This window comes from Candoia aspera, chromosome 8, assembly GCF_035149785.1.
Source record: "Candoia aspera isolate rCanAsp1 chromosome 8, rCanAsp1.hap2, whole genome shotgun sequence".
In the NCBI taxonomy this organism is placed as follows: domain Eukaryota; kingdom Metazoa; phylum Chordata; class Lepidosauria; order Squamata; family Boidae; genus Candoia; species Candoia aspera.
In genome coordinates this window covers 78,275,792-78,301,743 of record NC_086160.1, presented here as the reverse complement: position 1 = coordinate 78,301,743, position 25,952 = coordinate 78,275,792, and the positions used below count along the sequence as shown (strand labels likewise).

Below are 25,952 nucleotides of genomic sequence, written 5' to 3'. Positions count from 1 at the left end.
TTTTAAATGGCTAGTGCTTCAAAAGAGATGTTCTATGAGCTGGTGGAACCAGCTGATGGCAGCAGAGAAATCAAATGACACTTCTCCTCTTTGGGGACCAGTGCCTGCTTGCAGATGCTCGGAGCCTACACACTTGGGCTCTATTTCCATCAAAAGCTGTGGGTATTCTTCTTTGAACTCTAGCCAGAGGAAGCTGATAAGCCTTCCCCATTAGAGAAGAATTTTGGACCTCTCTCATGCTGGCCCCAAGTCTTGGGCTAAGAATTGGCTAATCTGATCAATCAGCTAAAACCCAGGAATAAATTTGATTCCTGCAGAGTTGATAAAAAAAACAATTAGAAATGACAGATGCCAATCCTAGCCTCAATGCTTGTATGGACCAAACCACCAAGAATCCCCAAATGGGTTTGGCCACAATAGTGCCAGTTTTGAAGGAGAGCACCACCTTTTTTTGCACAATTAGTTCATGAAGCATTGTAAGTACAGTACGTGCAGAGGATCTACTGTATACTGGAAACTTACAGGTTGGAAGGATACAGAAGATATTCTTGGTTCAGAGCAGGGACTGTTAATGAGCAATGTAGTAGACCAATATATAGCAAACCAAGATCTGCCCTACATGCTGCATTTACTGTACTGACCTTGGTAGCATCTCCAGAAAAAAATTATGAGAAAAGCTCAGAGACACATCAGTTGACCAATGACTGCTTTATTGCACTTACCAAATGCATGAAAATAGCAGACTGAAGACACCGTATGAAAAAATGCAGCACGGCATCTTTCTGACCCTGTCCCTCTTAGGAGAAGCGTCAGAGGCTGCATTATTGCCTCCTTATTACTTTTTTTTTTTAAATTCTATCACCAATTATCTGACAAAAGCAGAACACCACCCACCAAACAACAGTGATTTTATCACCGTCTCCTAGAGCACCAAAGAGGGTGTTTCGTTCTCTTTTCTGTTTCGATCACCATATACAAGTGAAGGATTATGGCGCTCTGAACTATCAGTGGGCAGGACTTTGACCAGTGGCTTGTTTTAGCTACATTGAGATGCTCTTCCTGTCAAATGAGAATCAGACACCTCACTTTTTATATACTTCTCAGAAGGTGCAAAGAAGCGGTACACCCTTCTGTCAATTTCCAATACAAGAGGAGCACAATATAGTCCAGCTGCCCTCAAGCTTTTCATGGCCAAACCTCTATCCCAACTTCTTTATGAAAAGGAATTGGGGCCAGGAAGTCCAACATCTCTGCTTGAGCCTATTGAGAAGGCAGCTAATGAGGCACTGCCTGGAGGCTGGTCTGCCCAAGGTAAATGCCAGCGTCTGGGTGAGGACACATAATGTCTGGCTAAAGTGGAATTTTCCACTTTAGATACCAAGATCAAAGCAGACTTTTTGCAAGTGTGGGAGCTAGTAACCGAGGGCTTACCCCAGAAGCAGCTGGGCATCTCAAGCTGGCTCTCCCGAGTTTTCGCTCTTGCTCATTTTGACATTCTCCCACCAGCAGTCCTTGAGGGTAGATAAAAGATGATCCCTCATAAGGAAAGACTGCCTGTTGAATGACTGTCGTACTTGAATGTTCTATCATTTTATAGAAATTCTTTTTGTATTTTTATGTTGTACGTTATGTTTTGTTGGTCAGTGACTGCAATAAAGGCCACTCATTCATCCATCCATTCACTCAGTGGTAGGGCTTGACAATGTGTAGCAGATTCTGGCCCTACGTTGCAAAGAACCACCACCACCTTCTCCTTGGGCGCTGCTGAGGCAAGAATGCTCAAAGGGCCACTAGGGAGCTTCTCTTGCTTACATGGCTACAAAAATGTCTGAGTGGGGTACAGTTCTAGAATAATTAGTCTGGCTAGAAGGGGAAGCATGGGAAAGTGGGGGGAGGTTTTGCAATCCGTTTTTACTTAAATATTTATTTGCAACACACCCTGATGAAAAAGACAAAGCCCCAGAGCCATTTCAGTGCCAGGTGAAAAAACATGTTAAAACAAGTAGAATTCCAGATTCCTGAAGATTGCACTCTGTTCTGAAGCAACCCCCATTCCCCAGTTGGTGAAGTAATTGACCAGCTAGATCATCTGAGCTTGACATCCTAGAACACAAAGCAGATGTATTATGAACCACACAATGGGTCAATGTAATGCAGAAAGACGTAAGTGACAGGGAGGAGATGCAGTGGGGATGAAAGGCCCTGGGTGAGGATTCTTGGCCAAGAGAGTTCCAAGCCCTGACAGCTGTCCTTGTGGACAGTCACATGAATCAACAATCTGGTTTAAGAGAAGGCAGTTCCCTCTGCTGCTCTGACAAAGGCCTGGTGTTTCGGCCCTGAGCCTGGCATCGCTAGAAAGCTCTTTGGGCGAGAGGAGGACAACGGGTTAGCATGCTGCCCTTTCAGATCTGACCTACTGGGCCACAAGGGGGTCTTGGCTCCTCAGCCTAACCGACTAGCAGGGCTCTCATCAGGATAAAGGGGAGAAGCACAGGAATTGCTCCAGAGTCCACCGTGGGGGACTGAAAAACTCATCTGGAGTTTGAAGAGCTTGTAATAGGCCTGTTCCAAAATGGCTGTCCTGCACAAAGCTTCATTTCTCAGAGGTGAAGGAGCAAGGTTGTCTCCCTCACCCCTCTGGGGTCTTGGGAGGCCCTCTGCCCCCTCAGCTGACCATTCTCTCCTTGGCCTGGGAAAGTGAGCGTCCTCTGCTGGGCTGGATACAGGTCCTGGGAGCATTCTGGGAAACAAGGGTTCTGCTGGAGGTTGGCCCTTGGTTCTGGAGTGTGTCAGCTTCCCATTTCATTTTTTAAACTGAAAGAGTCTTGTTTAAAAATCAGATTGGGCACCAAAGGCCCACCAGAGCTGCCCTGAGAACGTCAGCCCTGGCCATCCTGGCTCCATTTCCCCACCGGAGAGGAACAAGAAGCCCTTAGCCCCCTCCCACCTGGGGGGGTGGGGGCTTGCCCACTGTGGAGGAGTTAAGCCACTCTTAACTGAGAGGAACCTGCCCAGAAAAACACCAGGCCTTGTTCCTTGCGGCTTCTTCCAGCTCTTTCCCGTCTCTCCTTTGGCATGAGGTAGCCATGGTCAAGCTGCCACCAGGACCCCCCAAAGACCTGGGCCTGGCTATTGTCCCTCTCGAGGCTGGCAGCACAGGCCTGCGGGGGAAGGGGCAGCCACGCTCCGTGCACTGCCAGGAGGGAGCTCGGGGTGGGCAAGGCCAGCCCTGCCCAGCACCCCGCAGGTACTTTCCTCCCTTGCCTGGTACCTGGAAGGCCGGGCAGGATGGGGTGGGAGGCTCTGTCTCTGAAGGATGGTGGTACCGCAGGACCAGCCCTGTTGGCTGGGTTTGTGCAGTACATTACACTGCACAGGCCACGCTGCAGCTCTGAGAGGCTGTTCACTCGGCAGCTCTATTCACACCAGGCAGGTGAGGGAGTTGGACCATCTGTCACCAGGCGAACAAATAAACCGAGGGCCGATCAAGAACTCCACACAGCCTTCCCTGACCCAGCTTTTTCTTTCTTCCCTGGATTGTGCTTTTCCTGTCTTGCCCTTCAGTCCTTACTGAGACAAGCCGGCCTCTTTTGCAGGGGACCTCAAGCCTCTCCTCTTGGTGTCCAGAGGCCAGAAGAGGCGAACTTCAGCACAACCCTCTCCTAGGTTTGGACATGATGGGTGCCAGGTGAGGAGTCCCCAACTGCTGGCTCAGGAGTTTGTGGTGAGAACTGGGTGCAATCTTGACCCTGCCTTAGTCTGCAGATTTCCGCATCACTATTGGTCCAGGACGGCTTGTCCCACGAATGGGTCCCATACAGCAAATCACTCCTAAGTTTTGAAGTTAATGCCACTCCCAAGGTTTTAGAGCCACAGTTGCAACTCTTAAGCCACTGTTGCTGGCAGCCAGGACATTTATATGAACCCGGATCCTTTGCTTGCATATTAACTACTGCAGCCAAATCAGCCTTTTAAAAAATCTGGAGAGACCTTCAGACATAAGGCAGGAACCGCACACTCCACCTGGTGCCCTTGTCTTTACTTGGGGCCATGGCCTCAACTGCTTGGGTCAGCCAGCCAGGCAACTTCTTCCTCAAGGGCACACGAGTGAGTGGGCAACCCAGCCCTCCGAACACAGGCAGGCAGCGCAGGAGGAAGCCTCTCCTTTCCCAGGCTGCCAGGCCATGCTGCAAGAAAGGGGTTAAAAAGCCAGAGGCCCAAAGCAGGCCAGCAGAGAGAGGAGGCTTTGCCGGGCACCTGCCAGCTGCCCACCCAACATGCTTAACCTGGTTGCCCTTTCAGGGTTTGCACGAAATGGTGAACCAGCCATTTCCCAAAGGACTGGGCTTGCCCAGGTTAGCAGGTTGTGGGAACTCAGCCACCAACTCAGCCGAGGAAGGCTCTTTGCCCATCGGGGTCGGGGGTAGGACTCGGATCGGAGGCACCCTCGGCCTTGCTTGGTCCAGCCGCCGCAGGCGCCCCCAACAACTCCTCTCGGCAGCAGGGCTCCTCGGCTGGGAGTCCCGAGGCGCCTGCTCCGGGTCGCTGCGCGGAGGGAGGGGCGGGGGCGCGGTCCGCGTGACCAGTCTGCGCTCCGCTCCTGCGCCCCGGACGTCAAGCATGGGCGGCGCCCGTCTCCCGGGTCGCGGGGGCAGGAGCCACGACGTCTCCCAGGTGGGCCGGCCGGCGCAGCGAGGAGCCACCCCAGAGCCAAAGTTCTTTTCTCGGTCGCGAAGGCCGGCGCGCCACCGCCCCGGCGATCTCCGGCAGTTCCGTCTGCTCCTGGCTCAGCGCCAGGAGCGCCCCGCGGCCGGACGATGTTCCAGCGGCACCACCGGAGCAGGGTGACGGTCGCGCGCGGCTCCGCGCTGGAGATGGAGATCCGACGGGGCCGGTTCCGCCTCAGCCTCCTGGGGGAGCCCGAGCAGGTAGGGAAGAACTCGGCCGGCCTGGCCGGGAAGTGCGTTCGCTCCTTCAAGCGTTGCGCGGAACCTGCGCGGTGGGAGCAGGATGCGCCGGAGTGCCCAGCCGCTTCGCCCGGGGCGGCTGCGCCAGGGAGGGTTAGGAGACGGGCAGAGCCGCGAGGCTGGCCGGCCGGGACCCCGCCTGGGCTGCTTGAGCCTGCGCACGTTCCTCCAGGGGCCAGGCAGACGTCCCGAGGGAAGGGGCTGGCCGGAGGAGGCGGTGCGGGGCCGGGAAGGGAGGTCGGCCCCGGCCCTTCCACCTCTGCCCTTCCCTTAACTCCGCGGCAAACTCAGAAACGGAGATGCGGTTTCGGAGGCCCCCATCCCCCAAACCTTTGAAATACCCCGGAGGGAGCATCCTGCTCGCTGCGGCCCTTCGCGACCCCCTTTTTGAAAAGCCTCTCCGGCTGCCCGCCGCTGCCGTCCAGGCCCTGCCGGTCAAAGTGGGGCCGCTGGGCCGGTAAGTGGGGTAAACCAAGGCAGCTTGTAGCCCTGGCCTCCGAGAGCTCCCCCCCCCCCCGCCCCCATGGCTTGAAATCTCAGTCCTGGGCCCGGTGATTTTTCGGGGAGGGAGGAGCTTGGTGTGTTGCTGGCAGATGAAATGGACCATCAGCTTCCCACCTGGGCGGGTGGCATCAGGACAGAACGTGACTCAGGCCTTTTGAGCGGACTCTCCCCCTCCCCAGACCTTCCCTGCCACATCTGGGGCAGTCCCCAGAATCCTGATCCCTCTGGCTCCAAGGGGAGCAGGGCTGCAGGGGCTCCCAGCTAAGGGCCTGAGGAGCTGCGGCCAGAGGGGGCTGAATCTGGTGTAGCAGAAGACAACTCCTGTGACGTGGGCCTTCAGAGGGAATTGCCACCTTTCATGTTCAGGGGTGGGGAGGCTCCCAACCCCTGAGGTTCCCAACCCCTGAGGTTCCCAGACCTTTTGGGGCCCATTGAACAGCAATGTGGGAAGTCATGAGGTTGCTTTGTGGCCCCACAGGCCCAGCTTGGCCCTCTGTCTCTTGGTTTTCCTTGCACTGCTCGTCACTTGGTTGGCAGGACGAAATTCTGTGAGAATATATTTCCCCAACTTGAAGGCTCAGATAAGCAGATTTACTGTAGTAAAACCATGAAGCCGTTATAAAAGAAGTCTAGCGAGCACAGTGTGTCAAATGTGAGCTCTCTTTAATCAGCGTTCAAATTTCTTGCACCTCTTTCTCTCACCTGCTCTATGTAAGAGGCTAAAGCAATTCTCTTTTGGAAACCATTTCCATCTGTTGGAAACAATATAATCTAATCTCAGGTTGTTCACTTCTGACTGTGTGAAAACCAACTTGTACAGAAGCTTCCCTGATCTAGAGCTCCAGTATTCTATAAAGTTAACACATTTCTTAAATTTGGATCCCAGGCCAAACACATTTCTCCTGGAAATGATGGTTTCCTCCAGTACCAGGGTGCAGGTGATGAGGGCTTATGTGTCCAGCATGGCACCATCTTTTTTGCAGGATTAATGTAACCTGGGATGGGGGGGGAGAGAGGGAGAGGCACAGACCCCTCCCCAAAGTGTGGCCTGGGGAGGCAGTGGGAGATAAATTGAGGGTTTTCTAGAAGCACGATTACCCAAAACGTTTAGGCACGGCTCAACCACCACCTTTCTTCCTTAGAGTGTGTGAGATACCCACAGATGGCTCCATGCGACACTGTTGGAGAAGGACCTGCTGTAGTCCAGCATGAGGAGCTTGACCACTGAGGAGCATGTCGCACCTCTTGGTCTCCTTGTTTGATCCCATCAGGCTTGTTGTCCTTGGGCAGAAAATCATCATGGGATCAGAGGCACGCCGGAGAGCTGCAGAGTGGCACCAGGGCAGGCCTAGCATTTTCCTGCAGTTTCTATAAGGCCCAGGTAATTGGGCAGTGTCTGGATTTTGTAGGAGCCAGCCATGTTTTCCTTAAGGTTGGCAGCAACTATTCCCACTCCTTGAGGTCCAGGGTTGGTCAGGCAGATTTTTTTGTAGATTAACAGCTGAGGAAGCAAGCAGGCCCAGTTGGTGCCAGTTGGTACAATGCAGGCAATCGTGACTTGGTTTGCAAGGTAGTCTCTAGACCAGTGTTTCTCAGCCTTGGCAACATGAAGATGTGTGGACTTCAACTGGCTGGCTGGGGAATTCTGGGAGTTGAAGTCTACACGTCTTCATGTTGCCAAGGCTGAGAAACACTGCTCTAGACTAGAGAATCTAGCTTGCCTCAAACAGCATCAGTGTGTGCTTGGGATAGAAGTGGACTTTGGTCACACTTGTGCCCTATTGGTCAGATAGTTCAAGACCTGGTGGATATTATCCTTTCTGTTAGTAGGAAGCCATGCATGATGCGCCACAGCTGCAACTAAGACCAGTAACCTGCTCTGCATCTTTTCCCATTTCCTACAAAGTTGATGTGAAAGCCTCAATTACCCAGTGCCACTATGGTTGGTCCAGTCGTCGCTGTGGCACATGGAATGCTGGGACTTGGAGTAAACACTAAAGCATGCATTAGCTAAGGAAACGAAAGAAAGAAGCATAGCTCTGTTGTCTGTCTGCAGAACTAGGAGGAAGAGGATCAGTGCAATAGATCTGAAGTGGGCTGTCTGATATTGGTGAGTAGAGTTGATGAGCCCATGCAGGGAAGGGCTAAAAAAGTATAACCTAGATTGTTATGGGTATGTATAAACCTAGGAATCTATATGGTGGTGATACTTGCATTTACCCCAGTAAATGGTTATAAGGAAATAACCAGGGATGAATTGGGGGGAAAACTGCATTTAAAAAAAAAAAAAATTGTGCAAGGCGAGCTAAGGGGACGGATGGAAGGGAGATGAGAGTCAAAAAATGAGGATCAGAGAAAGATACTGAATAATGTGTACAGGAGAGCCTCGTGTGGTGCAGAGTGGCAGGCGGCAGTATTGCGACCGAAATACTCCCCGCGACCCGAGTTCGATCCCAGCGGAAGCCGGATTCTCTCTCGGGCAGCCGGCTCAGGTCGACTCGGCCTTCCGTCCTTCCGAGGTCGGTAAAATGAGGATCCAGCTTGCTTGCTGGGGAAAGTGACAACTGGGGAAGGCAATGGCAAAGCACCCCACTCTATAGTCTGCCAAGAAAAATGTCACAAAAGCAACGTCCCTCCAAAGGGTCAGACAGGACTTGGTGCTTGCACAGAGGACCTTTCACCTTTCACAATGTGTACAGAATGAAAAGGATAATTGCAAAAAATGAGGTCAGGTGAGCAAGGGGCAGTTAAAAGAAGTAGAGAAAATGCAGAGCAGTTTTGATGGACATAAGGGATGGTTTTGGAAGTGGGCAAAAAGGCTGAACAAGAAGCTTCCGGCAGAGGAAACGGAATTAAAAATAAATGATTTGAGATGAAACTTAAGTGAGGGAATTCTGAAAGAAGTGTATTTGAGTTTCATATGGGAAGGGTAATGGTATGTCAAAGAGTGGAACTCGCAAATGCTTATATGTTAGAAAAAATAATGAAGTCATAAATGCTGTGAAAAATAGTAAGGCTGCAGGTAACTGGAAAAATGTTAAGATATGGGTAGGGTTTCCTTAGGGAGCGGTTGTGTAACTTGTTTAAGGTGTGTGTAAAGATGGCATCTTGATGACTGGAAGAATGATGTGATTATTCCCCTACCCAAAGGGGAAGTTAGCAAGAGATGTGCAGGTGTACGATAATAATATTGGACTCAAGAAGTGCTTGAGGCAGAAGGGTCCTGAGAGATCATCCAGCCCAATGCCTCTTCTTATAGCAATGCGCATAGAGGGCCCGGCTGAAAGGACAGTGAGCAAGCCCTGCCGAAGGGAAGTCCATCTGGATCCCAGAAAGGGAAATGCTGCCTTGCCAACCGTCCGGAGGATCCCAGCAGGCCCCAGTGGAAGTGGCGTGGCTGGTGCTGCTCTCAAACAAAAGTCCCTCGAGACAGGCTGCGAAGTAACGGGCCCCTTCCTTTATGGACTGCCAGCCGGTTGGAGCCAGAAGGCAGGGAGGAGGGGGACAAGGGCAGTTTTCTCAGGGGAGGAAAGTAAGGACCGCCCCCCCACAAGATCTCAGGGGACCACGGTTAACTGATTATGTTGCTGAGAGGCAGGCAGTGAGTTGGCCAGGTTGGCCTTTGATACCAAATCACTTGGGGTGGCCAAAGCCAAGAATGGCTGTGAAATGCTCCATGTGGTCAGCCACATGGCATACGCAATCCAAACTCAGAAAAAGCCAAGTGGAGGCAAACTGTCGGGATCTGAGCCGTCTCCCACTAACCAGGGAAGGGATGGCAGGGTCAGCGGAGAATCAGCCCAGGGACCAGAAGCTGTGAAGAAAGCAAATTCTATGCGATGGAGCTTTAGGAAAGCAATCGAAGATAAAACTACCAGACGCTGCAGTCTGTATCTGGGGTAGCGCATGCCCTTTGAAGCAGGGTATATATTTATTTTATTTATTATTCAAATTTAATTACCGCTATAGTAATAGAGCTGGGAAAATGCAGAGTGGGGCAATCAAGAGGAAATTGTGGAGGTGGGGGGAAACCTTCTGACCACTGTGAGAAAGGACTCTTTAATGGTGGGGGGTTGATCAAGGTAAATAGGGTGGCCTGGAGAAGGTAGGCAAGGAGGCCACCTTTATCTCCCCTTTCTTCAAATTCTAGGACTGGAGCCAACCTTTAAGCTGACTGAAGGCAATTGGAACAGACAAAGGAAAGCCTCACGCAGCGTATCGCTAGCCTGGGGAATTCACTGCCTCGAGATAGTATGGGTGGCCATAAATTTGGATAGCTTTAAAAGGGGTTAAATTACACGAAGACGGTTCTCCAAGGACCGGCTTGGGGAGACTCCATGTTCCCTCTGGCCAGGCATCTCCCAGACGGTGGCATCTGCTCGGCCCCAGGGAAAAGGGAAAGGCCTGCCCTGAGGGCCTCAGCCAGGCCATCAGGGCAGTCGTTGTTCGCGGGAGCCCTCCACTGTCCTACTTACCTGGCTGCAGCATATTTTTTCCACAGCGCCTCGCAGAGGATGGCATTCCAGGGAGAGGCATCTGAAGTGGCTTTAGGGGGGGGGGGGCGGTGTCCTTCTGGGCTGCCATGTGATTCCATGGCCTGCTGTGGACCGGCCAGGGCAGCTCTAGCAAAGTGGGCCCTGCCGGGCGCTGCTCCTGGTGCTCGGCTCAGGGCTCCTGTCATTTCTCATGACTTGGCTGGCTCCCTTTCAGCAGCAGTTCCTGGCATGGACCTGCTCCACCTGTGGGCCATTTGGTGGGAGCGTGGCCATGTGTTGTAGCTCTCTGACTTGTTTTGATCAGCTGCTGGTGCCACCAGATGTGGCGCTTGTTGAAAAAAGGTCCTTTAACCCTTTCTAAGAAAGAAATACCGCAGAGGCAGCTCAGGAACAGGAGCACCGGTGGCATTTCTCCCCGAGAGCTTATCATCTGCGGGGTCCTGGAGGAGCCCTTCACAACTGAAGCAGAGAAGTGGAGCACGTGTTACAGGAGAGGGTGCCCCTCCTCAGCCCAAGATCCCTGGGGGGAAGAGGCACCCCCTCCCCCCAGAAGCCTATCCTCAGTCAGAGCAGTCTGGCACTTGCCCCCCGCACGAGACTGGGTGGTTGCTGGGACCTCTCACTGTGCACCAGGAGGGTCCAGAAAAGGGGACCTTCGGCCTTGTTCCCGACAGAAGAGTGGCTGACTCGCCTGAGCCAAGCCAGGCCTGGGCCCATCCCTGGCAGCCTTCGACTTGGGCCTGTACCGGTGACCCAAAGGGAATTGGTTGGTGCCAAAGGTGGTGGTGCAGGAGCCCCACGTCTCTTGGCCCGTTGGTGGCTGTTGGCTGCCCCAGGTGGCTGAGGGCTGGCCCAACCGCAAGGGCCTCTTGGGTTGGAGGGTTGGACCTCGGGGGCAGAGGAGTTTCTGGGCAGGAGCCGAGATTGTGCCCATCTGGGCCCTTGGCCCCCTCTCGCCATGTGCTCCTGTCTGTCTCTGGCTGCCTCCTGGGCTTAGGGCTGGGCTTGGTGAGCAAAACGGCTTAGGACTGGGCTTGGTGAGCAAAACTGCTGCCCTCTCCCTGCTGAGAGCGCTGGGGGCCTGGGGCAAAGGGCTGGCCACTTCCTTCCTTCCTTCCATCTCACGGGTGGGAGGGACAAGCACGCCTGAAGGGGAGGCTCGCTGGAGCCGGTCAGCTCCAAGGGGCGGCCCTTGTAAGATGAGCTGGAACAGGAAGGCTGGTAGGGGGTGGAAGCCAGGCAGATTTCCTGTACAGGAGGGAGCCTGAGACCTGGGAGGGAAGGGCAGGGCGACTCGGGCAAGCCACAAACCGGCCATCCATCGGCGCAGGAGGTGCAGGAAGTGAGGGCCGGTGAGGGCCAGTGGGGCGGGCCGGCCTCTGCTCTGCTCTCAGCTGGGAGAGGCCAAGGAGAGTTCCCTGGCTTGTCGGCAGGGGGCAGCAACATCCCCCTGCACAGGGCGCCCTGACGCTCCTACCCGTCGCTGTCTGAATAGGCCCTTTTGGGAAGCTGGTCCCTGGGCACAGGGAGCCCCCCCCCCCCCGGGAGGCCGCTGGCTGGTGGAGAGCTGTGGGCACTGCAGAGCCTGGAGTCAGATGGGGAGGGGCGTGCCCTGCCTGGCAGCTGGGGGCAGCCTCTGGGGCCCCCAGCCCTGCCCTTTCAGGCATAGTGGCTCCTTGTTCTCGGGGTGGGCGTCAGAGTGGCGGGGCTGGTGCAAAGAAAGGGCCTATTCTCTCCACAGCTGGGTCAGGGGTGCGGCATCTACTGGCAGAGGGCCGGAGCACCGGGGCAGAGGCTGTGAGCCCGCTGCCCCCTCCCCCTCCCCCGTGCCCAGCCTCCCCTGCCGCCTTGCCTCGGAAGCAGCCCGAGAGTCTACTGGGTCGTGCTCTGTGGGAAGCCTGGCTCGGTGGTCCCTGCTCTGGACCTGCACCTCTAGGGGGCCCTGGGAAGCCTCTGGGGGGTGCCTCAGGGGCGATGCAGGACAAGCTGCACATCCTGGAGGATCTGAACATGCTCTACATCCGGCAGATCGCCCTCAGCCTGGAGGTACTGCACTGGGGGCAGCCCGGTGGCCTGTGCTTGTGCGGGGCGGCCAGCAGGAGCTGGAAGTGGCTCCTCTCAAGGGGTGGGGGTGGAGAACGTTTGTGTGTGTGGGTCCCGCATGCAGGCATGTATGCATTTACTTATCTTGATTAACGTGATTGCCCATTTCACCAACGCCCTGGGCGTCTGTGCTACGCTGTGGCCCAGGAGGGCCGGAGAGGAATCTTACTGTAGATGGGGTGATGCTTGTTTTCCCGTTGCGCAGAACTTGGTCAAGGGGGTGGTGGACTCTGGGCGGCCTCCCTGAGTTGAACGCAACTGCGGGGACTTCACGGAGGCCTCCCTGCAGTGTGCGTGGCCACCGTATGTCCTTCTCCTAGGAAACGCTTTTGATTTCCCCATTTGGGCTAGGGTCCTCCCGGCCCACCTCCCCCACCCCCCGAGGAACATCTAGCCCTGCTTTCAGCCTGCAGGATCCGGCGACCTCAAATGGGTGCTTTTGCTTCGTCTGCTCGGCTGGTTCTGAGAGGGCGGCCGTGTCACCTCGTCGCTTGACCTTTTGCCTCGGCCCAGGTGCTTGAAAGGCGGGCAGCGTGCCACAGAAGGGCTCCCTGTGCTGAAGTCCCTTGGCCATGGCTGCCGTGCGCTTCTCCTGTGGCTCCCTTGGTGACATGGCTGCATCTTGTGAGCTCCACCTGTTGGATCTCCTGCTGCTCCTGAAACCCCATGGAGCAAGCAGGCTTGGGCAGTTGGGCTGGGAGGGGGCGTTTTGCCCCTCCGCTTCCCAGGTGACCACTGCTCCGGGCCTGGGGGTGCTGCCCTGACTCCTCGGCGTGTTTGTCCTTCAGGGGCCTGGGGCCCTGGAATGGCTGGAACACGGACTTGGCGCTGTCTCTGCTTCACTGTCCAGGAGGGGTGGCTTGCCCTCCTGATCCTGGGGGGGCGGGGGAAACGGTTGTCAGGAAACTCCTTGCCTGGGACCCCTGAAAGGGTGGCAGGTCACCCCGGCAGACTTGGGGCGGAATTGCCCCTGTTGTGGCAAGTCCCTCTCTGTTGGACAGACGAGCCAGAGAAGGGCCCAGGAGCCCGGGGTAACTGCCACCCCTCAAGCCAGCCAGGTAGTCCATGGTCTGCCGCCGGGGGCGGCTCCTCTGCCCTGGCCTGGGCCTCTGTCTCCCCGCTGCTTTTCTAAGACTTCCCCCTGCTCCAAGGGGCCGTCCTACGTGCCATTGGAGCAACAAGGAGGCAGCAAGGAGACCCCCCCTGTGACACGGGGGGGGGGAGCTGGGGGAGAAGGTGGCGCTTCCTGCTGGAGGGGAGGAGGGTCCCACTCCCCATTGGCTTTCCCTTTGTCCAGAAGGCCGGGACCCTGGCAGGGGAGGGGGGAGAGCTGGTCAGGCGGTGAATGGGGGCAAATGATGAAAGGGGAGAAAAGAAGTGGCCCCTTTGGGCAGGAAGGGCGCCTTTCCTTTGGAGCTCTTTGCTCTGTGTTGGAGAAACTCTTGCTAACTCTTGCACATTGGCAGAGAGGAAGACCCAGAATGGCCTGCGGTGACCCCTCCCCATCTGCCTCCTCAGCCTTCAGGAAGTGCTGGCCCAGAGACCCACTCAGCAGGATCGGCCCCTCCCCCAGACAGGCTCAGGAGCCAAGGTGGACCGCCAGGCCAGCTCCCCCCACCATGGGTGCCCTCTTCTCCGCTCTGAAGGGAACGCATCCCCTTCCCTTGCTCCCTTCACCCGCCCCCCCCGCGGTAACGGAGCACCGGCTTTGGGCGGGGGTCCCCTCCGCAGCTGTCCCCTCCCCTCCACAGCTGTCCCCTCCCCACGAGCGAGGCCATTCCAGCTCAGCAGATCCTCAGCCAGGCTATTTTTAGGCAGTGGTGATGTCACAGCCCCCCCCCCGCAGACCCTGCCCAGGCGCCCCCTCCCCTCCCGCTCAGCTGCTGCCCGCAAGACAACCTCGCTGCAGAGGAGCGAGCCAGGCGGAGCGTGCCCCGGGCTCTGAGCCCGCAGCATGGAGAATGGGAAGCCAGCCAGGGTGAGCACGGGGAGGGGTCGGGGGGGGGGCGGCCGGAACAGCCGGCGCTGGGTGGAGGGGGCGGTGGAGGGCCTTCCGGGTGAGCGCCCCCCCGTCCCGATGACGGCCCTGATGGGTGGATGCCTGGGGCTCTCCTCTGCACAGGGGGCCACAAGCAGCCTGCCCCCCAGCCCAAAGGCCTGCAGCAGAGCCCGCCTGAGTTGGCCTCCGGGCCAGGGGGCTGCAGAGCCTCCGGAGCACCCCGAGAAGAGCTGACCTCCTTCCCCCACCCTGCAGCATTCCCAGGGGCCAGAGGGTGGTGGGCCTCTCCCCAAGCTGCCCTCCCATTGCCAGCCTGGTGGCCTTCCGCAGTCTGAAGGAGGCTGGGAGTGGGACTGAGGCGGCAGCTGGGGGTGTGTGTGTCTAAGCTGGGATGGAGAAGGGCCTGTTCCCCGGGGCTAGGGAGGGCTAAAGGATTTCCACCTGGGAGGGTCGGCAGCTTGATCCCTCTCCATGTCTTCCGGCACTGGCCCTTCCCAACATTTAAGGAGGGGGTCGTCTCCCTGTTCCCCCTGCAGTGAAATGCCTCCTTTCAGAGCAAGCTCTCTTTGAGCTTCCTAGTTCGAAGGTACTAAAAGATTTTCATAAATGGGAGGAAAAGGGGAGGAGGGGGAACAGTGGGGACCCTGGTGCCCCACCATGCATTGGATTGCAACTGTTACAGTTCTTGGCCGGCACACCCGTCTCGCAAGGTGCTTCTGTTCTCTGGGTCTCCTTTTCTTGAAATCTCTGTAAGTAGTTGGGGGAGGACTTGGGGGGGTCCTTCTCTCCCCACTGACCCCTAAAGCCATTCCAGCTCACCAGTCCCCCCGCCTGCCCTCCCAGAGCTTTCTCTGCAGGCCCTGCCCCACCCCCCCACCCCCCCACGCTCCTTCAAGCCTGTCCCCTTCCCCCCCAGGGCACGGACCTCCAGAAGAAAATTGACCATGAGATCCGCATGCGGGAGGGGGCCTGCAAGCTGCTGGTGGCCTGCACTCAGCGGCAGCAGGCACTGGAGGTCACCAAAAGCCTCCTTGTCTGCAACAGCCGCATCCTGGCCTACATGGCTGAGCTGCAGCGCATGAAGGAGGCGCAAGTGATGCAGCGCATGGCTCGACGGTGAGTTGGCCTCTGTGGGGGGGAGGGGAGGGGCTAGCTGGAAGTCCATGCCAGGTCAGGGTGCACGTGTGCTTGGAGGCGTGTGCAGAGGGCCCTCCGGTCAAGGAGGGAGAGAAAGGGGGCCTCCTGTTTCTCACCTGCCTCCCCCACCCCCCGTCCCCTGCAGCTCATCTGGAGGGAGAGAGGGGGCTTCTTGGCCAGGCGTGGCAGCCCCAAACCTCCCTGTTCCACCCGGCAGCCTTCTGTTGCCTGCTGCATCATCTTGGGAGGCATTCTGGGGGCAGATGCAGAGGTTGGCCCTTTCCTGAGACAGCCTCTGGGCTGGGGTGGGGTCTCTTTCCACAGCCCTCCAGGAGCCGCAGTGGCAGTTCAGCTCCTCTTTGGCCAGAGGGCCTGTGCTCCGGTGGGGCGGCTGAGGGTTCCCCCCTCCTTTCCACAGCAGGATGCTGCTGCTGCTCCTCTGCTACTAAGTTGGTGTCCCTGTTTTTATGTTTGAAGCAGTGCTATTCTAATGTGGATGTAAACCTTTTAAATAATTTGCACTCTCACACCCAATCCAAGGTTGGAAGGGGTCAGACAGGGCATGAGCTCAGCTTCTGGCTGATGCCCACAGAAAGTAAGTTGGGGCAGCTTTTCCAGGGTTAACCCCAACCTTGTGCTGTCCCCCCAGTGCTCCACTTTCGGGAGGAGCTCCTGGCGAGGCTCTCCATGCATGCTTATTGTTAAGCCAGTGTGCAAATGTGTGTGTCCATCTCCTTTCAGGAGCACCCCCTCTCCAGCCAGGCCGGTGCGTTCCTCTTGCCATGGAAACCTGTTCGTCACCCGCTTTCCTAACCTCGGGGCGTGCAGTTGCCTCCCTCCAAGCGAAGAAGGCCGCGTTTCCCGTCCCCTCACCGCTGTTCCCTTTCCTTCCTTCCATAGGGATTGGTAGCAGGTCAAGGGTCTTTGGTTCTCCCTCCGCCACACGAACGAGTAGCAGAAGATGGGAATGTGGGCAGGGCGTAATTAAAGCCTCTCATGGGGACAGCTTTGGGCTTCCTTGAAAGGTCTGCAGTCTGCTTTTAGTGGCCTCCCCCTTGCTTTCCCCATAGCTGGGCAGACGGTGGAGGAGACCAGCCCCACTTTGAGCCACCCCTCGTTCATTTTCATCCAGGTGTGCCAGATGCCCTTCATGTTTCTGAGAGACATGGGCCCTCCCGGTGCCACTCCTCCCCTCTTCTGTTGCTGCTGCCCCTTCTGAGCAAATTCTGCCCTACAGTTGCTGTCTGCAAAGCACAGGAATCGCCCGAGTCTCTGTTACGTTTGTTAAGTCCCATTTGCCCTTCTCTGCTAGAACGTTCAGGCTCCTTCTGCTTATTGGCCATTCTGGAGCACAAGCCTTGTGAGTCAGGGTCCTCTCAGATGTTCCGCTCCCACTGCCCTGGGCCTAGACAAGGCTTTGGCATCCCCCGCCCCCCCAAGGGTCAGTTTAAAGCTGCCTGATCAAGCTTGCCACATTTCTTCAAAGAGTTTTTTTACTTATCCTTGTGAGGCACAGCCCATCTCCCGCCAGCAGCCAATCGTCCAGACGCTCAGAGTCACTTGCTGAGATGGGTGGCTATAGAAATCGAATAAATAAATAAATAAATCAGGCCACAGCCCCAGAAACCATCTCTCTCCTGCCAACACCATTTGCAAGTATAGAACCATAGAGCCTGTGCCAGTGCTTACGGAGCCAGGGTTATAGGAGGTTGTCTAGTCCAACCTCCTGCTTGGCACAGGATCTGCTAAAGCATGTTGGACGGGTGGCTCTTCATTTTGAAGAACCCAGGGAAAGGGTCGTGCCACATGCAGCATCCCTCTTCGTCTTCCCAGTCATTTCCCCTGGACCGGAAGGATGGAGGGGAACACGGCCCAGCCTCTGTCTTGAGCTTCCTTCCCTGACCTTCAGATACCTCGGTTGATGGGGTGTCTCTGTCTTTTGCAGAATAATTTGTCCTCATGTGAATTAGCAGAAAGGGATTGTTGTCAGTGGATCTGCCAAATCTTGCATGCTTCGTGGGTCTGGTTAGCACCTATTTGGCTCAGTGGCTTAGTGAGCCCCCAACTCCCACCTCTGCTTGTCTCCTCACAGGCACAGTTGCACCTCCTCTGCCCTTCAGGGGTTGCCCCCCTGCTCTGGTCTCACTTTGACTCTTTTGCTTTCCCTGAAGACACAGCGCCTGTGTCTTCTGGGGCGGGGGGGGGAGCTGAAAACACTTCCACATTCCAATGACGCCTGGTGACTTCTAAAACATTTTCTTCTGCGGGTCGCTCTGATCTGCTTGGCCTGCATTTGTGTGTGTGACTCCCTTTCATATGGAGCGTTGCTTCCTTTGCCAGTGTCTGTGTGAAGGTCCTCTTTTTGCACCTGATGCATATTTATCCCTTCTCATCAGCTGAGGAAGGGCCACTCCCTGCCCCAATCCTTTGGATGCTTCTTCAAGGACTGCTACAAGCTCACATCTCCTGCAGAGACACGCCGGGCTATTTTCGGACAGGCACACAAACTTGCTGCAAGCACTGCAGGTCCCAAGTACAGACTCCTGTCTATTCGCCTTCTGATCCAGGCATTACCAACAGAAAATAATTTTATTTCTTGCTTCCCTCTCAGGTTAGCCAAGGACAAGCTCCTTACTTAGAGGGAAAACGTGTTAGGGACTCACTGTTCATGTTAGTCCCCACTAAAGTTAGTCCCCCACCTGCCCCAGCAAACTTGTTTCTCTGTTCACTCAGTTGCTTAATTTTTCTCAGTTGCTAGTAAGAAATACTGTCTTTCTTGTAACAGCCAGAGCCATACATGTGCTTGTATTGGGGGTGTTTTGATAACTGTAGTTGTGGTTTTAATAACGCTTTGTTTCACCATCTTTCTCATCTACATCCTGTCCCACAACTCAGCCCTTCTGAGGCTGGACCAACAGATGGCCGCTCACCATGTCGGGGCCGCATCTGTGTCTCAGGTAAGGAACCGCTGAGCCTCTGGGTCAAGCCTCCAATCGTTTAATATTAGTTAATGTCATGCTCTCACATCAAATGTTTGCAGAACACTTGATTGGACTCGCATGCATGTTGCAGGCAACACGTGTCTTCTTCTTGCGAGTTGAAAGGAAGGGAGGGGGGAACATCTTGGAATGTGGACCATTTTGTTTGGACTGTTGTGAAATGCCAAGGTCACCTGCAAAGAATGCTGGAGGCAGCTGCACGTGCTTTCACTAACTGGCACAAGAGGGAGGGGGTGTACCTGAGACGGGAGTGGGGGGATGGAAATTGAAGTCACTGAAGATGTTTTATGGGGAAAAGCGCAGGCTTTTCCATTGCAACTTTTTCTTCTGTACTGAATGCTACCACCATTGAAGAGAATTCTAAGTAATTACTTATGAGTCAGATGTGATGGAAAGCTGAGTATTCCAGTCATCACGTAAAGTTTCGAATCTCAAAATTTGACTCTACCTGGAGACGTTTGTACCCAGCTGAGAGTCCAAGAAAATTTCCACAAAATGTCAAAGTGGCATTGGGTGAATCATCGCAGTCGGGGGAAGCTGAGGAGTCTTCGATGTTCCCCAAAATGACAGAGGTGGTGGCCGATGTGTTAGCTGAGTTGGGAGGAGATTAGGAATGTGAAGGAGCAGGTGGAATCTCCATGGCTCTGCCGGAAGGTGCTACAGAGATAGATACTGAGCTAATTACCTGGGGTGTGACCCAGGGGTCCAGAGCGACAGCATTGTGGATACAGCAACAGAGTCATCCTGATCCCCGAGAGGTGGAGTGGATGCCACGCAGAGATCAGGAAGAAAGAGCACCTGGATGGCCTGTTGGAGGAGAGGGAGAATCCAGAACGGGGCCCTGCCAGTTGACGGATGTACGCCCGGAGAGTAGGAGAACCAGTTCCCAAGGGACGGAGGAGGAGAGAGGGAGTACACCTGAAAGACTGGAAGGGCTAGAAGCCCGGGTGACTTCCATGGAAGCAGTATTGCAGAATGCTTCGCTCTCCCTGGAGAGAGTGCTAACCATTCACCAAGAGGGAGCAGTGTCCATTCCAAGAGATCTACCCCGGAGCCATCGTCTGAATCAAGAGTAAAGGAAATCCATTTTTAATTCACATTTTACCATCTCAAAGAAGGGGAACCTCAGAGTCGAATGGTTGTTTTCTTTTTTTTGTCAGTATTTGCTAATCAGGAAAGTTTTGATAGAAATAATAGAAGAATCACACTGAAGGAAGATAGTTTTTGAGACATCGAGTACCTTTGCATACAAAGTCTGCTATCCCAATGATATTTCACCTGATCTGGGCTGGAGAGAGAAATAGAGCTTCAAAGGAAGGGAAGCTGGGAAAAGATGTCTTGCCGCCACAGAAGACGGTTTCTAGCTATGCTGTGTAATCTTTTTCTACGGGTACAAATTAGAGATGGGTGATACCATTAAAACATTGTATAAAACTGACACGGGCTCCATGGATATGTAACTAAATGTCTTCAGAGTGAAGGAATTAGTCCTGGAACTTTTTCCAGATGCTCCCATCTCACCCAGCTTTGACAGTATTGTAGAAGCACAGCTCCCTTAGACCCTTTGGACTAGAGGTCGGGGGGAGATCAGGTTTCCCCAGACCCAGAGCACAGCCTGTGTACAGCAGGCCTGGCACGATGCAGCGGTCCTTCCTCCCCTGTGGGCGAAGTTGCAGACCTCTGCAGCTGGGAGCCACAGAGTCCAGTCCTCCCAGTGCAGGATACTGCTCAAAAAGGATCCACCAAGACTTGCTCCTAGGGAAGTACCTAGATAAGATGGCCGTTGCCGTAACGTTGATGCTGCTGAGATCAAGTGGGAGGTTTCAGCACATTCTCCACTGTCCGGCTGGAAGTGAGGGCTTCTGAGCGGCAGCAGCTGGAGTTGAGAGAGTACCTCCGGTTCAGAAGCATTTGCCAGAGGTTGAGATGGACCAGAAGGACACACGTGGCAGAAGCAGAGCAAACGGGCGATCGTGATCAGCTATGATTTCATTCCAGTTCTTATTTGTTTAAGTACATGGACTGAGGTTTGTGATAGTAAACAAGTCATGCATGGATGCTATTAATAGTGCGTGTGGTATTAATAAGGGGATGGAGGTCTGTAACTCTCTTCCCATTTTCCAGATCTCCGGATTCCCTTGATGTGGAAGGACACAGAATATTTCAAGAACAAGGGGGGTAGGTTCCCTTGCTGGTGGTCCCTACATTATCCCTTCCATTTGTTTCCTGCATGACCCCAACAGCTGCGTACGGACTTAACACCTGTGCATGATGGGTTTGCACTTGGAACATACGCAAGCTACTTCCAAGGCTGAGTTTAACTGAAACCTCCTTTTGCAAAAGAAAGGATAGTGGCGTTTGGCCAATACCTGTAATGCTGCAAACACACAATTGCCCTGCTCTGTCCACTGCATTTAGCTTTCTTTGTATTGTATTTTTAAAAGATGGTGCATAGAAATTAGAGTCCCCCTTTTTGGGGGGAGATGGGCAGTATTAGAAATTTGAGAAATAAATAAATAAATACTCCTGGCCCTTCCCAATCAGGGTCCTTCAGATACTGTGGACCTCAGCTCCCATTATTCCATGATGACAGGATGATTGAACTCTTGCTGCAGACATCTGGAGGACTTCAGGCTGGGAAGGCTGATCTCAATCATTCTGGACCACTGAAGGGGTGGGGGAGGCACCTTTTGTGTGGTTCTCCTCCTCCTGAAGAGCTCAGTACATTGTGGGTCCCATTGCTGAGGGATTTTCATCTGCAGGGATCCAGGAATTGGGCTTTTCACTGATGGACCCCTTTTGTGGGAGACCTCGCCCTCCCGTGTCCAGACAGTGTCCTCCCGGCTAGATTTTTACTGGGCAAAAAAAGCATGACTATTTGATGGTCCCTCTGTGTGTGTGCATGCGTGCATGCATGTGCACATGCATTTGTGTGTCACTTTGGCCCCCTGATGGCTGGCACTATTAGTGGGGTTTTTTTTGTTGCTTTTGCTTTTCATGCACTGTTATTTTTTTCTTCTATGCCACTCAGTTTGAAATGGAGCAGTGTAAAAAATTGAGTAAGAATGGAATGGAATGGAGTACAATAGAAAGAAATGAAACATACCAAGTAAGACAGGCCAGCCTGAAGCAAAGAGCAATTCCAGGCCCTGGCCAGATTGTTCTGGTCCTGCTCAGGGCTTCGTCCTCAGGGTTAAAAAAGCCCCTGCCCTTCTGCAGCGTTGCAGCCAGATGAGCCTGCCTTCCCTTCCGGGGAATCTGCAGTCCTGGCAAGGCCCCTCACACTTTGGAGAGGCCTCTCTGCGTCTTCCAGCCCCCGTGGATCCAGCGTGAAGGAAGCTGACCAAGTGGGGTGGGGGGTGCGCAGTGGCCTTGGAGCTGTGGGACTTGTAGCTTGGGCACTAAATGCTGCCTTTTTCCTGACTAGACTTGCATCGCTGTGCGGTGTTCTGCCTGCTGCAGATTGGCACGGAAATCTATGACACAGAGATGGTGCTGGTGGACAGGACACTGGCCGACATCTGCTTTGAGAACACCGTGCTCTTGTGAGTCTCTGCCTCTATTCCGCTTTCTGACGATTTGGGAATCCCGTATCAGCCACAGGCAGGGAATGGGAGAAGGGCAGATATGTGCCCCACCTCCTCAAGACCTGATCACGTCCCTGGCATTTCACATTTTGGGTGGAATTGGGCCTTTTTGGGGCTTGGTGGGAATGGTAAAGTTGGTGTGCCAGGGAGGGAGAGGCCAGAAGAAACCCCCAAGGCTTACCAAAGGGAACGGGGTGGGTGGGTGCCTGCAGGCAGGTGTCTGAGCCCAAAGGCAATGCTACAGGCAGGTTGGCCCTGAAACCCTGCCTGGCACCTTGTTCTGACTGGCTTCCAGGTGGCACTCCTGGGAGGCCAGCCAGATCCCTGTTTGTGGGTGCTCAGACCCGGCATGGGGCTGTCTCTGGCTTCTCATTCTCCCCCAGCACCGAGGCTGGCCCAGACTTTGAGCTGAAAATTGAGCTCTACAGCGCAGCCCTGGAGGAGGACTCAGCCCTGGGCGGCACCCCCAAGAAGCTGGCCAGCCGCCTAAGCAGCTCCCTGGGGCGCTCCTCCGGGAAGCAGATGCGGGCTGCCATGGATGGGAGCAGCTCAGGGGACAACGGGGGGTGCAGCCCGCTGCTGCTGCCCCCAGCCCCTGCTGCGGCGTGAGTACCATCCCTCTGCCTGCTTGGGGGTGCCTGCAGGTCTCCCCCAGCCGCCTCACCAGTAGGGCGTCCCTTCTCTTCCAGAGGGCCCAAGTATCAGATGCTGGCCTGTGCCCACCTTGGCCTGGCACACATCCAGGATGCTTTTCGCACCCATGACCTCCTTGTCACTGGCAACGGTAGGCACAGCAGGAGACGCGGGGAGGGGGCTGTGGGCACCACCACCACCCAGGGCCAGGGCCCTCCCTCGGAGCAGCTTGAGCTCTTGGGGAGTCTCATGAGCTCCTGGCGTGCTGGAGCCAGTGGCCGGAGACATCTTGCTGAGCCCCCAGTGATGGCCCCGCCTGATGCCCCCTTCTCCCCCAGAGGAAAGCTCCTTCTGGCTGCCCCTGTATGGCAGCCTCTGCTGCCGCCTGGCGGCCCAGCCCAGCTGCATGGTGGACCAGGTGATGGCCGGCTTCCTCAAGGTGCAGGTAAGGGCTTGAGCTGCGGAGGGAAGCAGGCCTGGTTGTTTGGGACCGTGGTCTCTCAGCACACCTCCCCCAGGTCTCCCTTGTGGCCAGGGACATGCAGTGCCCCTACCCCACACCTGAGCTGATCAGGAGGGGCTGACATGGGGCACCTACTGTAGCCAGGTCAGAGGCAGTCGACCCCAGGGAAGGAGAAAGGGGCCAGGGGACTTGCCAGCCTGGCCGAATCCCACCATCTGTGCTGCAGGGGGAGCAGCTGGACTGGCCAAGGCTCTTCTGCCTCCTGCGGGGCACCAACCTCCTCTGCTACAGGCACCCCCGGGATGCTGAGGCCCAGGAGGAAGCAGCCTTCACGATTGCTATCAACAAGGTACGCAGGGGTTGGGAACTGCACAGCTCGCGGGGAGGCCCAGCACTGGCGTCCTTGTCCACTGAGCTGCTGCTCCTCCACCTTGCCTGTCCTTCTCTCACACATGCCTGCCTGCCCGCCCACCCATAGGCAGACAAGCACGTAAAGGGCAATGGGGCACAGCTGGGTGCCACGGGAAAAGCAAGGCAACTCCAGCGTTGGCCAAGGCTCGCCCTTCCCAGAGAAGGCGGGAGGGGTGGAGGCCGACCACCCTTGCCCGCTCCCATGGAGCCTCTTTGCTGCCAGGCTGATGCCTCCTTTGTCCTGCTTCAGACAATTAAACGCATTCTCATTCTTAAGCTCCGGTTTTCTTTTATATCCAATTTTCCGTGCGCCTTTCAATGCCTCCTTTCAGAAATCGGTTGTCAGAGTCTTTCCCGTTTCGGAGCTTCACTTCATTACTAATTTCCTGTGTGGAACCGGAGGGGGGGGCACCATCTTCCATTGCTCAGGGAGGTGGGCAGCCTGTTTGGGCCACCCCAAGGCCCATTTCCCAGCCTTCCGCGCAAGGCTTGGAGCGGGCAGTGGCAGGAGTGGGCCCTGCAGTCCCTGTGACCTCTAGGCCTCTTTCCCCACACAGGAGACGCGCATCCGGGCCACCGAGAAGAGCCCCCAGGGCCCTGTTCGTTGCATGTCAGTCACCAACTGCTACGGAGGCGAGGAAGTGACGCACACACTGCAGGCCGAGTCTCACGCAGAGGCCCAGCGCTGGATGGAGGCCTTCTGGCAGCACTTCTACAACATGAGTGAGTGGGCAAGGGGGGCGGGGTCCTCGGGGCCATCTGGAAGGGCAGGCCCCCTTCGTGCACCCACATTCGGCCTCCGGCTGGATCCAGGGCAGCTCCCCCTGGCTAGGGCGCTTTCAGGACCTTCCTTTGCTTTTCTGATGCTGCCAGACCTGCCCCAGCAAGGGTGACCTGGGGAGAGGTGGCACCCGCCTGCCCCGATCTCCAGCAACTCTATGCGCTCCTCCCCAGGCCAGTGGAAGCACTGCTGCGACGAGGTCATGAAAGTGGAGGTGCCCTCACCACGTCGCCCTCCCGCGCTGCTGCCCAAGCAGGGGTCTCTGTACCACGAGATGGGTAAGACTGGGGAGCCGGGCAGTGCTGTGGCAGAGGCAACGGGCTCCGAGTCTGTCAGGTCTCCAAGGCACTTGTGCCCCCCGTGTCTGGAAGGGGAGGGTCTCTGTCTTTTCTGCCCCCCTTTCCGGCTATGTGTCTCTCGGGGTCTCCCTTGCCCCCAGTCCACTGTGTGTCTGTAACTCTCGGCTCTCCTCCTGCTCTCCTCTCTGCATGTCCCTCTTTGGCCTCCTCCTGTCTGTCCCGTCCTTCCCCCAGCTCTCCCTGGCGCTGGGGGGCCACCCTCCGACTGCGAGGGGCTTCTGTTGCAGGACAACGCTGTCTCTGCAGAGATTCGGGCACTTCTGTCCACCTATTACAGTGACAGGTGAAGTAACTGCACCCAGGGCGGGGGACTGGCAGGGCTGGGCTAAGCAGCCCCCTGCCGCAGGGAAGAGGGCTGTGGTGGTGGGGAATCCTGCAGGAGGGCGGGGGTGTCTGGGAGAAGCGGCTGTGTGGCTGAATGCCCTCCGGGCCCATCCAACCTACCGGCCACTTCCCCAAGGGCTTTCATGCTGAAGGGCAGCCCTCCCTGGGGGGCACAGTGTGGGGGGTATCCCTGCAGGGTCGTGGAGGAACAGGAAGAGAAATCTGACCGGGTTGCATCTAACGGATCCCTGCTTCCCTGCAGCTATTGAACCTGCGGATGACATCGAGGCCGTGACTGAGATCCTGGCCCGGAGGGTCTCTGACCTGGGTGACCCCATGTGGCTCTCTCTCTTCGAGGGCTCCTCCCCTGGCATCGCTTCCAGCTGCAACAACAGTGGTGGTTCTAGCACCAGCCCGTGCCCCCGGCAGCCCCCCTGGGGCCGGCCTCGCACTTTCTCGCTGGATGCCAAGCTCAGCAGGCTGAAGGGGCGCACAGGGTGCCTGCCGCCCTCCCCTTCTCCCAAGGCCTGCGGCCCCTCCTGCTCCAGCTCGGGGTCCTCTGGCAGCCGCAGCTCAACTCCGGACTCAGAGCGGAGCCTGCAGACCCCCGCCCGGCCCTGGTTTGACCCCCGCTTGTGGCCGCAGTCCCAGGTCTGACCCAGAGTGAGGTGCCTTTTGGCACCGGACAGCAGCTTTCCCGCTGCAGAGACAGCCGGGCCCAGACTGGCCTGGGCCACACCCCCAGCGTTCCCCCCACAATGGGGAGGTGGCCCTGGCTAGACAAGCAGCAAGTTGGGGCAAGGGCCCCCAGCCAGACCTGTTTTCAGGAGAAAAGCACCTTCCCGTCCCCCCCTTGCAAGAAACTGGAATCTTTGCTGTTGGAATGGAAGAGGTGCCTGACCTTTCCCTGCCAGGGTCAGAGTGTCCCCATCTGACTTCAGCCAGGCCTCTTCCCGACCCCCTTGAGCTGCAAGGATTTGCACTGAGGGGGAAATGGGGGTGGGGGTGGCCCTGGGCCGCCATGGAGCCCTTCCATCCTGGTTTGTGTGGAGGGCAACAGCCCCCCTTCCTGTGAATATGCATTAAAATGTGTTGCAATGCCCTCTGTGATGCAAGCTGGGTCTGTGGGAGGAGGCTGGTAGAAGACCCCTGGCATGGGGGAAGGCTTTGGCATCTCCCCTAAAGCTCT

General features: G+C 56.0%; 1 protein-coding gene across 5 annotated transcripts; it reads left to right on the top strand.

The window, feature by feature from the left end:
• The first annotated feature begins 4,736 nt into the window (after positions 1-4,736).
• On the top strand, positions 4,737-25,865 carry RTKN (rhotekin). 5 transcript variants are annotated; one of them, XM_063309689.1, is made up of 13 exons: positions 4,737-4,928; positions 14,986-15,185; positions 18,102-18,163; positions 20,330-20,383; positions 21,633-21,750; positions 22,176-22,397; positions 22,482-22,576; positions 22,764-22,870; positions 23,115-23,237; positions 23,857-24,022; positions 24,254-24,358; positions 24,614-24,722; positions 25,026-25,150. In XM_063309689.1, the coding sequence occupies exons 1-13, from the start codon at positions 4,818-4,820 to the stop codon at positions 25,030-25,032; spliced, it is 1,479 nt and encodes a 492-aa protein (XP_063165759.1). In that variant the 5' UTR covers positions 4,737-4,817; the 3' UTR covers positions 25,033-25,150. The 5 variants fall into 5 exon arrangements, with proteins under 5 accessions (XP_063165759.1, XP_063165756.1, XP_063165760.1 ...); XM_063309686.1 differs by lacking the exon at positions 24,614-24,722 and having other exon boundaries at positions 25,026-25,865; XM_063309690.1 differs by lacking the exon at positions 25,026-25,150 and having other exon boundaries at positions 24,614-24,726.
• The last annotated feature ends 87 nt before the right edge of the window (positions 25,866-25,952 follow it).

Excerpts from the sequence above, each read along its gene's own strand:
- RTKN (XM_063309686.1), top strand. The coding sequence starts at position 4,818 with ATGTTCCAGCGGCACCACCGGAGCAGGGTGACGGTCGCGCGCGGCTCC. Across the intron at positions 21,751-22,175 it reads TTTGAGAACACCGTGCTCTT|CACCGAGGCTGGCCCAGACT; the intron begins GTGAGTCTCTGC and ends ATTCTCCCCCAG. Across the intron at positions 22,398-22,481 it reads CCCCCAGCCCCTGCTGCGGC|AGGGCCCAAGTATCAGATGC; the intron begins GTGAGTACCATC and ends CTTCTCTTCCAG.